General features: G+C 38.6%; 1 protein-coding gene across 8 annotated transcripts in view; it reads right to left on the bottom strand.

Moving 5' to 3' along the window:
* The window catches only part of GIT2 (GIT ArfGAP 2), a 41,613-nt gene that overhangs the window by 20,645 nt on the left and 2,966 nt on the right, over nucleotides 1-18,002 (bottom strand). For 5 of the 8 annotated variants that reach the window (XM_019538686.1, XM_019538681.1, XM_019538684.1 and 2 more), the window contains exons 2-15: nucleotides 12,999-13,132; nucleotides 11,342-11,454; nucleotides 9,862-9,967; nucleotides 9,346-9,432; nucleotides 9,067-9,197; nucleotides 8,202-8,296; nucleotides 7,587-7,632; nucleotides 7,087-7,092; nucleotides 5,976-6,024; nucleotides 4,864-4,936; nucleotides 4,443-4,540; nucleotides 3,497-3,608; nucleotides 2,598-2,740; nucleotides 1,454-1,603 (exon numbers count right to left, since the gene is read on the bottom strand). In XM_019538686.1, coding sequence (XP_019394231.1) covers nucleotides 1,454-1,603; nucleotides 2,598-2,740; nucleotides 3,497-3,608; nucleotides 4,443-4,540; nucleotides 4,864-4,936; nucleotides 5,976-6,024; nucleotides 7,087-7,092; nucleotides 7,587-7,632; nucleotides 8,202-8,296; nucleotides 9,067-9,197; nucleotides 9,346-9,432; nucleotides 9,862-9,967; nucleotides 11,342-11,454; nucleotides 12,999-13,132 — 1,343 coding nt within the window. Of the gene's footprint in view, nucleotides 1-1,453; nucleotides 1,604-2,597; nucleotides 2,741-3,496; nucleotides 3,609-4,442; nucleotides 4,541-4,863; nucleotides 4,937-5,975; nucleotides 6,028-7,086; nucleotides 7,093-7,586; nucleotides 7,633-8,201; nucleotides 8,297-9,066; nucleotides 9,198-9,345; nucleotides 9,433-9,861; nucleotides 9,968-11,341; nucleotides 11,455-12,998; nucleotides 13,133-18,002 lie in introns of all 8 variants that reach the window. The other 3 variants (XM_019538682.1, XM_019538685.1, XM_019538683.1) reach the window with 2 other exon arrangements.

Genomic DNA, 18,002 nt, shown 5'->3' with positions numbered 1-18,002 from the left:
CCCGCCTTCCTGCGCAGAGGAATTGCATCCTGCTGTGCCCCAAGGATAGCTTCCTTGAGGAAGGACCACCTTTCCTGGACCCCCAGACTAGCTACCCCCTGGGCTCCGAGTACCTCCCTGACTACTGCCCTGAGCACAGCGAAGTTGGCTTTCTTAAAGTCAAGCATTTGCGCTGTGCTAGTTACCCTCCCCACCTTTCTCTGAATAGCAAACTGGATCATTTCAAGATCACTGTCCCTTAGCCTCCCTTGTACTAGCACATCCCCCACCGGGTCATCCCCAGAGGCTAACACGAGATCCAGCATGGTGTTTTCCCTAGTAGGGACAAGTGCCTCCTGCATGAGGTGTAGGTCCTGGACACACATCAGGAACCTTCATGAGTGGCTCGACCTGGTCGATTGCTCCTCCCAGTTGATGTCAGGGTAATTCATATCACCCATGACCACAATATCCTTTGCACGCATGGCCTCCCCAAGCTGCCTGGAAAATTCCTGATCCAGTTCGTCCTCCTGATGTGGTGGCCTGTAGTAAACCCCTACCACCAGATCCCTCTCCCCCTGCCCTCATTGAAGTTTGACCCACAGGATCCCAGTTAAGCCTTCTCTGATCCCATCTGGAAGGTAGAACTGGTATACTGTTCCCTAACATAAAGCCCACCCCCCTCATCTTTTTTCCCCTTCCTATCTCTTCTAAACAACCTATAGCCCTCTATGTCTACTGCCCAGTCAAATGTTTCACCCCACCATGTCTCCGCTAGGCCAACCAGGTCAATTTTACTACTTGCAAGCAGGAGAGCAAGCTCCTCCTGCTCATTCCCCATGCTTCTTGCATTAATGAAGAGACACCTTAATCCCCCTGTGGGAATTCCTCTGATTCCACAACTTATTTTAATTTCCACTTCCAGGTACAAAATCAAAATGCTGCCAACAGTGCAATTAGGCTCTACAGTATATGAAGCATCAATGCCATATTGTTCTTCAATTCCTCTTTTCCTTCCAAAACAGAATGTCATTTCCACCTTCCCCCTAGTCCTACTAGCTTTAATAATGGGATGAAGTAGTTAACTGAATATAAGGTAGAAAGTGTATTGTGCATACATCTGCTGTCAGCTGTTTCCTAAGCCCCAAACAATTGCCATTTTGCAGCAAGACAGAACAAGAATTTTGTTAAAAAAATGCTGGGGGGGAGGGGGGGGGGGAAAAAAAAATCAGGAAATTTAAATTCAGTTGAACAAGACAGCTCCCCAATAATACCTTCTATGAAACAAAAAGCAATATAAATTTGCTCTATATAGAGATATTTGATTGCATCACACCCATTCCAAACTAGTTCTAGTTTTTAAAAAGATTTCAGACTCTGACATATGGTGCTTAATTTTGTATATTTAATGCAAATAAAACAAAATCCATTTAGCTAAAGGATTTTACATTTGCTAATGTTACTGTCCTGTTACCTTTTTCTGCATAATTCTCAGTTCATCACTCAAGTTGATGTTCACCTTCATTAGCTGCTGTATCTTTACTTCAGAAGCCATCAAGGCATTTTTAACCTGCATATATTCTTGTGCTGTGACTGGGCCATCTGACAAGTCTGAATCTAGGCTCTACAGACAAAAAAAAAAAAAATACAAAAAAACTACCATAATACTGAAGAACACTCCATTATAAAAAAGCAATATGACAAAAGTTTTGACAGGTATCTAACATCTATTGCTAATGGATCAGAGAAAACTAATAAAGTTCCTGGTATCATTATTTTACACACCAGTGGTTTTCAAATTGTATTCTCTGGAACCCTGGGGTTCTGCAGTAGGTCTTGCAAAGAGATTGAGAGTAACAGCGGAGCAGGTCAGGAGGCAGTGCATCACTTTTGCCTGGCCAGGTCACCTGGCTCTTTGGATATGAGTAGGGGTTCTATGGTAGAAGAAGTTATACAAAACAGTTATGTGACTTTAGGATATTTGAAAACCACTGAGCATGCCTGCGTGTTATACATGTGAAAAATTATGCTCTAGATATTGAATAAAGCCTTTTTTAAGAAGCATGCAATGAATACAGCATTTAATAGAAATGCTTATTATTCATGTCAACTTGTATAAAGGGAATACGATTGGAACAGGTGGCATCAGGATTTCTGGGTACTTCTGCTTGCTTTCCGTCTGAATGAATTGATCTCAGGAACTAGTTCACTACTCAGCCCCCAATTATCCCATCTGTGCTTGTTACCCCTCAGAGAGGCAGTGAAATAGAATACTTGCGAAGTACTTTGATATGACTAATAAAACTGAGTAGCACTTTTCCATTTGTGGTTTAGGTTTGCTTCCAAAGAATGAAAACTTTGCTCATTTTTATAATTTTGGACATTTAAGTCATAATATTTCAGTACTTAAAGATTTTGCAGACTGACAAACAGAACTGAAATGAAGTTGAAATAGGTCATTAAGGATTTAATCCTACGAACACTTACACATGCTAAATTTCATTCAGATGAACTGTTCCACTGACTTTAATGGACTACACATATGAATAAAAACTAAGTATGTGCATAAATATTTGAAAGAATGGGACTTTGGAGCCTACATCATGAGTAAAACCTACTTTCTGCCTGTTTGCTTTAGCTGCATTTGTTTCCAAATCTGTATCTTCATCTGATGCAACACTGTCATAATCAGGCTGGTCAATATCCTGGTTCTCACTATTATGACGGCTGCTGATAGCTTTCAATATCAGTTCCACATTCTCTATAAATCAAAACAGGATATTTTAGGATTTGTATGCAAGGGTTGGGGGGACGGCTCAGTTTAACAACAAAAAAAAGAGCATGTCAACTAGATGGAAAGGAACAATATTAGAAAGCCATTTGAGTAGTCTTAACAAAGAAGGAAAAATCTTAATTTAGCGCCACCTAGTGTGGCTGGTTTACCATTCTACGTAAAATATAGACAAGGTTCTTTGGGTAGATGTGATATCTTTTATTAGACCAACTACATAGTTGGATAAATTGTTCTTTGCAAGCTTTCAGGCACAAACATGTAAAAGATTAACTCAGAAGACCTTAATTTTAGTCTTCTCTTCCTTTAAATGTGTAGGCAAACTCAACCAACAAATTACAATAAAGTATTACCAATTTAATACAACTGACAGGGTGAACGCTGTCGAAAAAAGGTACAAAACAAAATGCAATTGCTGTTATACGCATAGCACCATTCACTTAATACAGGGAAGCTGCATAGTGAAACATGATTCTTTAGTATCTCTTTAGAAAGGAAAGTGCTGTATTTAATTGTTGTTGCAGTTCTCTAAAACTAGAACTACATATCTGAGCTTCTTGGATGATTTCTGATTTAAGTGGCTGAAACTTAAGATATGCTCAAATAGCATAGAATGTATTTGCCAACAAATTAGCAGCAAGTCCTAGAGCACTGCATCCTAAGTACAGTGGAACTGCTGAAATACCAATTTGCATATAAAAATTAGACTGTCAAAACAATACTTACCTTTAGAACCCGTGACAGAATTTCCTTGTTGTCTTCGTTTAGCATCACTTAAAATATCTATAACTAGCGTAGCAAATTCATGGGCATTAAACCGGGCCAGTTTCTGTCTTCCCTAAATTACAGAATGATGCAAAATGCTGTTTACATAATATCACGGGTGGACATTATCTAAGTAGTCATAACAACCACAACAACAACATTATTCCCAGGCAACAACAAAGACATGCATGTTCATAATGCCATCAAATACAGCAATAAGCCTCCTTAAAAGAGCATCATTTTTGCTCTCTAGGTTTGCTGTAAATGTTTGCTCTAATTGAGATGTATGCAAAAATACCCAGATAAGAGCAATACTGGTGTACATTAGTTATAAACAGTGACATCAGCATCTTAATTACACTTGTGTGAAATGTACTGTACTTTTTTTTTAAAGCACATGCACGCACTTTGCACTTCAGAATACTACTACACTATAACCTCACAAATCCAGATACCAAAAATCTGGAATTATCAAAAATCCGGCACCTCCCCCCGCCGCTCCGGGACTGGCCACTGCTCCGCCATGCCCTCCCAGACACAGAGGGGGAAGCTTATACGTGGCGGTTGTTGCTGCCATTCACCACCCTACATCACCACTCCACATACAGCTGCTGTCCCGGAACCAGCCACCACTGCCCAGTTCTCCCCTCCTCGCAACCGGCTGCTGCACCAGTTTAAAAAAATCCGGCATTTTCAAATTTCCAGCAGATGCTCGGTCCTGAGCACATTGGATTTGTGAGTTTATATTGCATCACAAATACCTCCATTCCCCACAGCTCGATTTAATTCATTTTATTGTTTTTATTTTTTTAGCTAGCCAATTATCGCTGCTTTGCAAAAGACACTAATTCGAGCATCTGAATTATGTTAACAAAATGCTTCTAGAAAACACGCTAAAGTTACGTACCTGATTCCTTGTTGAGGAATATTCGGGATTTACAGGAAGAAAAGGGACAACTGTTTTCTCAGTCACCAATGTGCTGTGGTTCTGAGTAGCAAGCCAAACTTTAGAGAAAAACCAGACAGGCCCAGTTTTAGAATACTCTCCTCACTTCATGTAACATTGTCAAATGGGTCAAAGGATAACAGGCTCAACAACAAATGTAATCAAACTCAAAGAAAATGTTTGGTAAGAGAAGAAGATATTTTAAAATCTAGTACAGAGTTTAAGGCATTACATGTAGCACAAGCCAAGAATTTATAAGAGTCAGTAACTACTAAGAGTAAAATTCTTCCCTCTCCCTCAAGCATTTCCTGATAAACCCTCATGTGTAACATGACATTTAAAAACTTACACTATTGTAGATAGTCAAGAAAATGTCATTCACCTGCATCTGTTTCCCGCCTGTCAACTTCATCATACACATCCATGGCAAGTTCTTCAAATAGATGGTTACTTAGCTAAAAAAACCCAAAAGAAGGAGGTGATTATGACTTAAGAGCAAGATAGCAAAAAACCCCAAACACGCCCCCCCCCAAAAAAAAACAACAAAAAAGAAAACCTCCTTCTTTTACAGAAAGCAAGAGGTGCACTCCTTTACTTAAAGGATAATATATTACTTTGCAATCCAGGAGACACTACACTCTTTGACTGTTAAAAAGTCTGTAAAGCCAGGCATATCTAGTATCCTAAATGCCAGCTCTAGAGGGATCAGGGTTGTTCCAACACCAACCAGTGTATGTAAAAGGAGAATGAGTAATTCTTTTTTTGGACCTTGTAAAAATTCTGATCCTCTCAGCATTCACTGCGGGAAGGTTAAGATTTAGAACCCAAATCCAAAGACCAAGATACAGACCCAGATACTTTCTGGGATGTGAACCTAAATGAGATTTAAGTAGTGACTTATTCTAGAATTAATTCCTAAAGCAACTGGTTTGAGGTACTTGTGTTATGAAGGACTGAACTAATGAGAAATCAGTTGTGGCATTGATCAAAATGTTATGTTATTCAGGCATTTCATTACTGATATGAGGTACCTGGGGGCTTAGTATAAGGGAGAAATGTATATTGCTAACTAAAACTGTAATATTTTTAATTACACCCGTCCACCCTTCTGTAGGACAAATCACACTTAACTGAAAAAAGATCAACACCTTTCCTGGGTTTGAGTTTGTATAGAACACTGAATGTCATGAAATAATAAAGATTATGACTTCAAAACAATACTCATATGTCACAACTGTATCTAATAACAAACAAGGGAGGAAAAAAACCATCATCTTCTCTCAGCCATCTAATATTAGGCTTCAAGGCTGTGCCCTGCCTTTTTGGGTCTTCCACTGCTTCTTTCAAGTGCATTAGTTACCACAGAAATGGATTCTGTACTTGCAGGAACTAATGGCAGCTTGTCTGTTATAAAGTCTACAACAGCTCTGGAGATGAAGTATGGGCTGCTGACCACATGCAGTACAGCACAGATTAAGCAGGAACTTTACTTACAGACTGAAGCTTCTTCTTAGCTGCTTTTGCCAATTCAGATAAATCTAGACTGCTATGAAAACAGAAAGTGATCACTACATCTACATCACTGCTGTTCATGATGTTCTTACCAATTTGATAGTTTGCTAAATTTTCTCCAGGAAAAGCTCATTTTGATACTTCTGAGAGTCTAACAAAGATTAAACTGCCAGAGAAGAAAAAATATTTCATTCCAGAATAAACAGAATCAAAGAGGTCATTAGGAATCCAAGCGGATATTTTGTACATCTCAAAAGGCAGAATGGATTACAAGACAATAAAATGGTTTCTGAAGGGATATAAAAACTGCCCCAAAATGTCTGTTCTTAAATAACAGCTTTAATCAACACACAAAAATGATTTCACTTGATTAGTCATGGAGTCAGGTAACATCAGGTTGGCCAAAAGGTTGATGAAATAAGGCCTCACACCTCAAAGTTACCCACAGCATGTCATTGACTAGTCATGGAGCAATCTCCTCTATTAGTTTCCTGAGTCAAGGTTGAGACAAATCGCAAGTTTTTGCGGTTAGATCAGAAGCAGAACTAAAAAGTGGAAACCAAAGGCCCAGCAAGTTGACAAATTGTGAACTTGTATCACTAGACAATTCCTCCTCCATTCAATATAGATGCAATGTTCTTGCAGCAGGAGCTCTTCTGAGACAAAGACTCGACTTAGGCTTCAGTCTGAACACATTAGATCACAGGGGAAGTTTCTATAAGCAATTGCCTTAGACCAGGACAAAGGGGAATAAGGGCCTAACTCTAGCAGAGCTGAAACACCACAGTTCTACTGCATGCTGTATGACCCAACGTGCAATTCTAAACAAGTCATATCACCTATCTGCTCCTCTATACGAAATGAGGCAAAATGATACCTATTTGGTTTCCTAAAATGATTTGAGTACCATAGAAATCTTAGATAGGAGCTACACATAACCTTTTAAAAATTTTAAAGTGTCAGAAAGTATTTTACTAACTGCATACATCAGCTGTATCTTTAACTGAATACCAGCTGATTTTGACTTTTCTTAGCATCATTGCAAACAGAATGAAATTAACAAAATAACTGAAATCTACAACAGTTTACTTACAGTCGTCTTGTTTCCAATTGTACAGCAATGAAGGAAAAAATACATGGACTTACGGTTTTGTTAACAATTAAATATTTATTTTAAATAAATATGGCTTTACACTTCATATGTTCTAAGCACTAATACTAGGACAACTAGGAGAGCAAAAATGCAATATTTTCCTGAAGATGTTAGTCATATTTGCATATCAAGAAATTTAGAATGATTACTAATTACCCATAGCCATTACATTGCTTTTTGGCAATTTCTCTGTATATTCTTTCACTTATCTAAATTAAAAGTGTAAAAGAAACTGAAATCTGTCAACAGTAAGTTCTCTAGCCTTCCTCATGGCATTTTAATGTTCAACTGCAGAAAAGCTTGTAAGATGAGCAAGTGTGTCAAAAAGGAGAAAATGTCACAGAAATACAATGAGAAGTCATTTCAACAGGAAATTCTAAAGTAAAGTATCAGTTATTTTGATGTTTATTTTAACATGTGGTACTTAACAACTGTCTTACCTGTCTGCCATTTGAGGTATAATAAAATGTTGTCCATTTTTGTGATCTGAAATTGGAAAGAAGGCTAAATGTTAGCCTTAGGAAGTGTATGACACATGGCTACAGGCCTAGTTTTCAGTGTTGTTAGACACTTAAAGTCAAAACCTTAGCTCTGCAACAAACAGTGGCAAAGAGAACCCTTGCTTTAGGCAAATGTGGGACACTACCTCCTTAAGTCTCCTAATTCCCAATAAATAGAGATCAGTTTATCCTGAAACAGGATATTCCTTGCACAATGTTAGCACTACTGGAAACAATGTATAGTTCTGTTATACTTATCAGTAACCCACTCCTAACAACTTGTCACCCTGATCTGCAAAATCCATTTGGAGATGGACAACTAGAACTGCTGACTACTTTCCATGAGGCCACCCTGTTTATTTATAACAAGGCATGTTTTCCCATATTCTTCTCAGCCCTATTCTTTTACTGCTACAGATGCATGTTGAGCAAAAGATTTTAGATCACCAAAAATGCTAATAAGAGTAATGTTAATGGCATCTGTAAGTTTTATACTTTCAGTTTGTATAGTTAACTACATTTGAAAAGCACTGGTTTCAGTGTAATTTAACTTACCTGGTTTTCTTCCACAAAGATAGAATGCAAGTCTGTCAGTGAGTTCATACTGTATTTCTACAAGGCGCTCTGCCAGATCATGATGCCCACCTTGCCTATTAAGCAAAAAACAGAAAGAAGCAATTCCTAGCTGCAAAATGCAATGGTTTGAAAACTGCTCAGAAAGATATTAAATCAACAGACCTCTAATTCATTTTCAATTTGAGACCTTACATAAAAGATGCTGGGCAAATTTTGAAAAGTACAAACTAAGAGGCAATGGTTATGGTGAATTTTTTCTGAACACATCAAGAAAATCTGAGGACAATTTTGGAATAGTCTTGCTTATTGTTTATGAAAATAGCAGATTCATAATTTATCTTAAAAAAACAAGCCCCAAAACCCCCTTAGAGTTTTCTTCACCGTTTTTGAGCTGGTACTGAATTTATCCTGCATCAAATCTGAACTACAGCAGTGGCAACAGCTCTACTGTAGTGTGCTTGATTCCCCATGTGATTTCTACAGTCCCCATGCTCATAGACTAGTTTCTAGAAGTTCAAGCATAGTGACTATACTCCTAAATTTTGTAATTGTACAGCATACAGACTTAACTTGGTTGCAATTTTATATTCACAATACATGTAAAGTCCTAAATACCCTATTTAGATGTTGGCCATACTGCTGCATTTTAAGGTGGAGCCTTCCTGAACATCACTGTCTAGAGAAAACTGTGTTTGTGTGTATTTGCTTTAAGCTGGGACGGACACTCATTTGATGAAATCCTAGGTCAGGGTACCCCGAAGACCCTGGCATTGGAGCTTAGTTATGATTTGTAAACAGTTAATACATGAAAGTATATAATGATAGAAGTCAAAGCCTTGCATACCTTGCATAGTCTACCGGAGTTTTTCCATTGGAGTCTTGTGTGCCAGGGTCAGCACCGTAGACTGCTAACAACTCTGCCTGTAAAATCTGTCCTGCTTTGGCAGCAACATGAAGTGGGGTGTTTCCTTTTTCCTAAAAGCCATTAACAAAAGCACATGGTTACATTTAATAAGCAGCTGTGGGTAGAAGAGTGAAATAAATGTGTAACAGCTGAACCAAATATAAATATCGACAGACTAAGGACCAGTTTAATATCAAGGTAATGAAAAAGTTTTCATACAGGGTGAAAAAAGTTGGCCTGGGCTCCTAAAGAGAGTAATCTCAAACATGTCTCCAGATTCCCTGTCCTCACGCTGGAATGCAGTTGCTGAAAAAAAAAGAAGGATGCTAATTAAAAGTCTATATACAGGAGAAGGTAGAGATTTAAAAAAAACCCGAAAAAACAAAAACCAGCAACCCCTTATTAGGCATATAAATACCCAGACACACATCCATCCATCACCACTATTTGCAAGTGCTTTACTTTCCACCAGTGTCTAATAATGTGATAAGAGTTATCCTACTATGTCTGTATTTTAATACCTATTTATAACTCTCATTAACATAACAAAAATTGCTGAAAAGTGACTTTTTTTAGGTGCAGAGCGCTCTCCTGTGGGGCACCAATTATCTTTCAGATGGTCACAAAATAACTTAATATTATTCAGATTTTAGTCTTACAGTACTTTGCAACACACCACAAAGCATATGATGCAATTTGGTTCCTGTCCACAAACTATAAGGAAAACCCACTTACCTTACTAAGGTCTTTGGCAGTAACGCTGTCATCATCTCGGCATGGCAAGCGATGAACAAATGCTAACATTTGATATTTAGCTTTAATGAATTCTGCTTTGTTGGGACTGTAAAAGAAATTAAAGCAAAGGACTTGCAAAATGTATCCATTGTAGAATTACACAGACATTTATTTGTCAGGAGTAAGAAAAAAATATCCTTTTTTCCCACCCTTACATGTAACAAGGAACTGAAAAAAGGTATTAGAAAATATTTTCATGCAATACAGAATTCAATTCAAATTTATCACTTTACTGATGGGTAGTGGTACTAAGAGTAAATTTCACAATAATTATAGCTGATTGGAAAGTGACTCATTAAAAACCCTCAACAAAACCCCCCCCAAAATATGAAAAATGTTTTTTTCTTCAAAAGCCAAAGTGATAAAATTAGCAATTAAAAAAAAGCAGCTCTCTATTTAAAACCATTTTTTCCCTTTAAAATGAATGTTTAAAATAAGTACATTTAAAATTAAATTTAATAATTATGGCAACTTATTTTAAAACTGCTGAAGCTCTAATGCTCAAACCACCACAGTAGTGGAAGTTCCTGGCTAAAACACTGGGAACAAGTTTGCTGAAGTAGTAAACCAGCTTTGACAACAATAGTATCTTATGCAGATGCAGAAACTTTTTCCTCATTTCAGTTTTTCAAGCAGTTCCTGTTCCATTTAAAGTTTAGAAAATCAGCTGGGAGCTAAAAAAAACAAAAGGAGGAAATCAGATTTTTCCTTTTCTAGTTTATGAATAAAAAGCAGACGTGAGTTCTAATATCTGAAAGGGCATGGAGATCAATTCTAAAAAATAAAGTAACATTATTTTCAGTTATACTTCTAAACTTAGCACCTGTCCCAAAACACCCTGAGCATCTGATTACATTCTGAGCTGTAAGTGCTTAATACCATTCAGATGAAACTGTTAAACTAATATACAAAATTATATTTAAGAAAAACCTTCTACTTCTTAAATTACACAGCTGACATTCTATAAATGCTGATTGATAAAAGGAGAGCAAAAGATGGCTGGGGCACAAAATATGGTTTATTTGTTTTTTAAAGGCACTACTCAACTTATGACAGATGGATACTGTCAAGACATGCGTAAGAATGAAAAGATTCTTCACTCATATGTGAACATTCTCTTCAAGGTTTAGGTTGCAAAAGCTTTAAAAGACGCTTTAGAATTAAATATGTTTAAACCACATCGCTCACAGCAAAATTGATTATTTGATCATCAAGGTTTAAAGATCAATGATTAAGTGAAGACAGAACTTCTTTAAACCTGTTCATATAACAACACTTTCAACCATATTTAAAAATTGAAACAAGATCAGCTTCACTTGCCCCTGTTGCTCTCTTTGTCACAGCTGGTCAAAAATAACAGCATTTTTCCAAAACATCTCCTGCAACTATAAAGAGAATTTTATAAAAATATTCTACTTACTGGACTTTATCCTGTGGGTTAGCTTTGCGCCTTCCACTCATAACAGATGCTGGGTCTAGCAAAGAATGTTCCCATATGGAGTTAGCACCATTATTATACAGTGTTTCAGCCATCTGAAATTCAAAACATGTACAACAGGCATTAAGTGTTTTTACTGATACTTGCACAGACAGGATAACCAGGACCGCACAAATTTCCCAGTACTTTGCCAGTACCCTTCCAGTGCAGGCATGCTATCAGCAATATCTTATTTTTAAACCTATTAACTGAAAAACTCTTGGCATTCTTTAGGGGAAAAAAAGATGAACAAGATCACACGAACAGACCAGAAGAGTAATAGATTTGTCCAGTTCTGTGCTAACATCTATGACTAAAGGGAATGTCAGGAGTGGCTCCTTTGCATTCACAAGTAAGAAGCCTTTCCTTCAAAGGCCAGAGATCGCAGGCTGTGCATATGAACTTAGATTTTCTCCAGATAAAACTGCTGAAAACACCTTTTTCCAAATGTTTTATTTTGGCAGAAACAACATTTTTAATTTAAAAAATAGACCACTGAATTCCTGATCTTCAGACTCCGAACCGCTACAATATGCACGCTGTAAAAAAGCATGGTAAATTCCATACATTTAACCAACTGCTAATCAGGCTACAGACCATAGCCAGACTGTCTGGATTAATAGTGTATGGGTGGGGTTAGGGTCAAGGTAAGTTTAAACTAAAAGAACAAAGCTGCATCTGTTAAAGCGCTGGTAAAGGATCTTTTAGGATATGTAAGACAGAAGCAGTGAGAAAGCAGAAATGAAAACAGAAAGCCTAGAATTAGATCCTCCCCCCACAGCAGTGAAGATTTACACTCCTGCCAACAGTAGCTTTGGGGAAGAGGAAGGGTTGCTGCATGTTGACAACTTGCACTGAAACACCTGCAGTAATCTAAGATGGCTTGAAAGCTACTCACTAAACCAAGAGAATTTTAACTATGCTCCAGACTTTCCATTTACCCTAGAAGCAAGTCAAGAATTTCACAGGTAACATTTACTTTAGTGATACACTACATGGGGTGTCAAACTCACTCTGGGCCTGGAACCAAATCCTAATTGCATGGCCCCCTCCAGGGCCAGATCATGAGGCTGTGTTCAGGTAGCAGCATGGGTCTGATCTACGGCAGTGTGGATCCAGGACCATGGGACTGCAGGCAGCTGCATCTGGGCAGTGCTGAGCCAGGGGCTTGAGGAGACATGAAATCTGGCCAAAGGCAGCTCCATACCACTGTACATCCCTGGCTCTGTGCAGCTGCCCAGCTGAAGCTCTGAGCTGCTGCACACACTCTCAACTCCACGCTACTACACACCCCAGGCACTTCCGATGGGCTAGTTCAGCACTGCTGCTCGAATGAGGCTCTGGGCAGCCCCATGCCTGTGGCTGGCAACATTGCCAGGGATTCGCAACAGTGCTGAGCTGAAGGTGTGCAATTCTGTAGCCTGCTGAAACAGTTCTGCAGGCCGGAATCAACCCACAAGCCTTGTTTGACACCTCTGCACTACAGAAAGATAACAGAAACCAAGCATCTTTAAAAAAAAATAGCTTAAGGGAGCAACCATCCTCCCAAGAAAGTTTAGTTATTACAGAATTCTCTACAATAGCAAGCCTCATCCTTTACCTGCAGCAACGTTGGAGGCCATGGTGTGTGTTTGAGATGCCTCACTTGTGAGATGTGACGCCCCAGGCTCCGATGCACACTACAGCACTCATCACAAATCAAAATCCCACGGTTTATTGATGCCCAACAAGGGTCTGGAAAAGAGTTACACATGTTGTTATAACACGGAGGCAAACAAGTTCAATGGTAAAATGCTACTCCTGGTTTTTCAACTTGTTTGCTGCATGAACTTGGGCAAATCACAACCTTCACAGACCTCAAGATGTTGGAGGAAGAATGGGTTTTGTATGTAAGGTGCTATATTGGGGTTCAGGAGATCTGGGTTTTGTTTCAGCCTGCCACACGCTTAAGACCTTGAAGAAAACCACTTCCTCCGTAGCCTCAGTTGCTCATTTGTAAATAGGACCCCCTGTCTTCCTCATATCACAGCCACTGTAGGGCTAAAACTAAGCAGTTCTCAGATACTGCTGTGATGAGTTCCAAAGAAATGCCAGGAAAGAGCAAATTCCTACCCTGCTATCACAGGAAACTATATCACATAATTCCCATAATACACTTAACAAGTTCCTTAAAACCAACTAGATTTCTTGCCTTACTATTCCTACTAGACAGCTATTGCTGCAAACCACTTACAGATTTTTCACACACATAAATGAATATATTCAGCTATCACCCAATACTGGCTACTTGGTCACCCCTGGTTGAGCAAATAACCCTCACATTTCATGGCACAAGTAGGATTTTAGTAGAGATTTGGAAAAAAAAATCTTACTGATAACTGGTAATTTAGAAAATACTATCTATGAATGAAAAGTAGGGTTAATGAAAGCAGGCAGACATTTTTGGTACAAGTTGTCAAATATTCATCAAGGCTTTGTATCACTGGCAGAGGAAAGGAGTGATTTAAAAATTGAACCTGATGCAATGGAAACAAAGAAAGTGGAAGGATTCAAACAGGGGTTGAACACGAGCCTGCAATGCGATGCTGTGGCTAGTAAAGTGACCAAAACGCTGGCTTGCATCCATAGGTGCTTCTCAAACAAATCCCAGGATGTCATTCTCCCCTTGTACTTGGCCTTGGTGAGGCCACAGTTGGAGAACTGTGTCCAGTTTTGGGCCCCACAATTCAAAAAGGATGTGGAAAAACTTGAGAGAGTCCAAAGAAGAGCCACGCGCATGACCAGAGATCAGGAAAACAGACCTTACCATGATAGGCTGAGAGCCTTGGGGCTCTTTAGCTTGGAAAAGCGCAGGCTCAGGAGTGATCTGATGGCCACCTATAAGTTTATCGGGGCGACCACCAGTATCTGGGGGAACGTTTGTTCACCAGAGCGCCCCAAGGGATGATGTGGTTGAACAGTTATAAACTACTGCAAGACCGTTTCAGGCTGGACATATGGAAGAATTTCTTTACTGTCTGAGCCCCCAAGGTATGGAATAGCCTGCCATTCGAGGTGGCTCAAGCACCTACACTGAACACCTTCAAGAGTAAATTGGATGCTTATCTTGCTGGGATCCTATGACCCCAGCTGACTTCCTGTCCTTCGGGCCTGGACTCAATGATCTTCCGAGGTCCCTTCCAGCCCTAATGTCTACGAAATCTATGGTAGCACAAATGAGCCAAGGTGATGTTCTTTGCAACTGATGAGTGTTGGAAAGGCCAGACGGGAAATGGATACAATCATTAATACATGAGCTACTTAAGGGCCCAAATAAGAGCTTGAAAGGACTAAAGTGTTAGGTCTGGAAGTTTCTGGAAGGAAGCAGCAGTAGGATTTTCACAAACCTGGATGTGCCAGGACCAGGAAGATGGAGGACTGGAAGAAACACTAGAAGTAAAAGGCCTGAGTCACTAGTAAAAGTGGGATTGACAGCATGTGCTGGGAAAAGAAAGGGTTAGGAATTTAATTTGCCCTAGGAGTTATTGGATTAACTAAAAGTGTTACTTCAAATAGATATAGTTAAAATCACACAAAAAAGAAGTGCTGCCTTTTAAACTCAATTTAAACATGGTTTATACAAGTTATCTTAAGCTTGGGGGAAAGCAAGTCCCAGGCAGGCCATAGATAAGAGGTGGAGATGTCAACTTACACTAAACAGATAAGTGGGGTTTAAATTGATTAAGTGTCTACACCATGTCTTGCTCTCATTTAACTGAACTGTTTGGGTTTTTTTTTCCTCATTTAATTTACAAACAGCCTTAAACAGCTTTAAAATTCTTTTGATTCAACACTGGATATAGACAAGATCATGGTTAAGTTTAAATTGATGGCAAGATATTAAGGAAGATACAGTGGGAGAGAGAGGGCAAGACAAGTTCCGCTATGCTTTCAGTAGCACTAGAGGAGAATTCAAAACAGGAAGTAAGACATGATCAAGACAAACTTGCTAGTTGTTATCAAGAGACTTTGAAAAGTGAATTGTACGATTACACAGAATGCAAAGTGTGCTGATAAAGGACTCATCATCGCCTCATGTCAAAACGAACAAGTAGGGATGGAGTGTTTTGTGGCCATGGTTAGCCAAGACATATGCAAGAAGCAAGGTTTTCTGGGTGATATCTTTACTTAGACTAACTGTACAAACTTGTATACAGCTGATTCAATAAAAGATAGCACCAAAAACATTTGCATTTTGCTGTACAAACGTAAGATATTATTCTGAGGGATTTATAAGGCATGAGTGAACAATTACTTGTTAAAACTAAACAAAGGAAAGATGAGCCAGGGAAAAAGCAAACTGTTGTACAGAAATTCAAGGAATACTGTGGTAGTGATAAGTCCCTCTATGTTCAATACATTTAAGCAGTGTAAAAGCAGCTTTACAACAGAATTAGGATAGGACTCATAACATGGGATATATGGGTGTGACATTAATTACCGGGTAACAAGAAGGGTAGAGCTGTGGATATCAACTCTGGAATGTTCATTTATGATATTAAGAAACTGAATACAGTAAATCCTATTTTCTAGAGTCTTTATCACCTAAGGAAAATGGAGGTTAACCCAGGGGTAGAAGGTGGGTGTCCATTTGTTTTTACAAAACTTTTGACTAGTCAGTGTTTACCTGTATAATGTAATCTTATAATTTATTTTGGTGTTACATCTGTCACACCATTGATCTTGAAAGAAGCACATCACAAAACACAGAGCATGAACTGCATAAACCTGAGAAAGATGATTTATAAGCTGGGGTAGAAAAAGACTATTATGAGTAGATATAAATGAAAGAATGATAAATACATTCAAAGTTTAAAAAGAGAGCATGCCTTCTGGCATTCTAAAAATCATTTTTAAATAAAGCTTTCAGAGTTTCCCCAGTTAGTCATTTGGGCCATTCTTCTCACTTATGTGCATAACTTTACCCATTTGAGTTGCTTTATTAAAGTTAACAGGACTGCCCAAAGTACAGCTACACATGTACATAATTATTTGCAGGACTGAGGCCTAGAAGTATTCCTAAAATATTCCAAAAGCCAGCTCAGCTAAGGTGACTTGAAGTCAGCATCACTAGTCTAGTGCAGGAATCCTCTCCAGCAAAATCAAGAAGAAACTGACTAACCTAATGTCTCTATTCAAATCTGAATTAAAAGTAACATACACCACAATAGAATCAACACATCTAAAAATTGAGACTCTTCAGCTTTAACAATTCCTTAAGCTACGAATAAGTCACTGAATATGTTAATTTTATCTTGCTGATGCCCCTTAAATAAAAAGTACTCAAATATGTAAAACACCACAGCACTAAAATTAAGCAGATGTCACCAACCTACGACTAATGAAATCCAGGAATCCAAGCATAAATTCAATAATTGTAAACTGCAAGTTGTGTTAAAGGGCAACAGCTGTCAATAAATTCTTTGTTCCCAGATGCAAATTCAGTGTTTATCCAGTTTGCAAAGCAAGGGTCTCATTCCAATAAAGGATGAAATTGTTGGTGGAATATTTGGATTTTATAGAAATTAGATTCATGTTGGAAGGAAATTCAACAAATCTCATTGTGATTTCTAAGCTCGCTATCAGCAGGGTAACTATATGAATAATCTCTTGCTCTGCTAAATACCAATACTTCTGCGCTAGATGTTATTTTAGGCCATCTCACTTGACAGAACACAACTCTCCTCTGTGCACACTCAGCCTTCAAGACTATAGGTCACTAACATATAAAATGAGATACAGCCCATACTTGTTTTAAAGGGAAAGTGAACAATACTTAGCACTCTTAAAATTAGTGGACTCCTCAATTAGAGCAACAGAGAATATTGCTGGAACTCACATTTTCTGATATTTTGAAGCAGAAGTTAGAACTATGTATTAGGCTCTGGAAACCTTGTCAGTAAACCTGACTAAAGGATCAGCTTATTAAAACACTGCCCTACGCTATTTCTTTTCTAACTAGTGTAGGAGAGACACCATGACAGAACACTACCAACAAGCTCCTGAACATGCTCAAATTCCATCCTATGAATGCTGAAATTTACCTCCAACAAATCTCACAAGATTCTGGCCTTTTTTCTTACAGTTTGACAACTCACAGATGGCTTGTCATGCCAATCACATATTTAATTGAGTTGTCTAGAAGTGAAACTGTCTTGAACCAGTACTGACACACAGGAAAGTGCAAAAAGGAAGCACAAAAAAACAAAAAGTAAGATTAGAATTCTAAAACTCTTCCACATTAATACTATAAACATTTTAAACACAGGTATGGGAATGCACTGAAAAGGGGGACTTACCTAGACCACATCCTTATAAGAGGAGTCACAGAATTAGTTGTGCTGTGATTCTTTATGTTTGGTATACTCCATTTATATCCATAGTTTCATAGTAGGTAGGGTCGGAAGGTACCTGAGCAGATCATCAAGTCCGACCCCCTGCCATGGCAGGAAAAAGTACTGGGGTCAAATGACCCCGGCAAGGTGTACATCCAACCTCCTCTTAAAGACCCCCAGGGTAGGAGCCTGCACCACTTCTCTTGGAAGCTGGTTCCAAATCCTAGCCG

Source organism: Crocodylus porosus, unplaced genomic scaffold, assembly GCF_001723895.1.
Source record: "Crocodylus porosus isolate Cpor-Errol unplaced genomic scaffold, CroPor_comp1, whole genome shotgun sequence".
In the NCBI taxonomy this organism is placed as follows: domain Eukaryota; kingdom Metazoa; phylum Chordata; order Crocodylia; family Crocodylidae; genus Crocodylus; species Crocodylus porosus.
The sequence above is the reverse complement of the archived record's forward strand: the minus strand, read 5'-3'. Positions and strand labels throughout refer to the sequence as shown.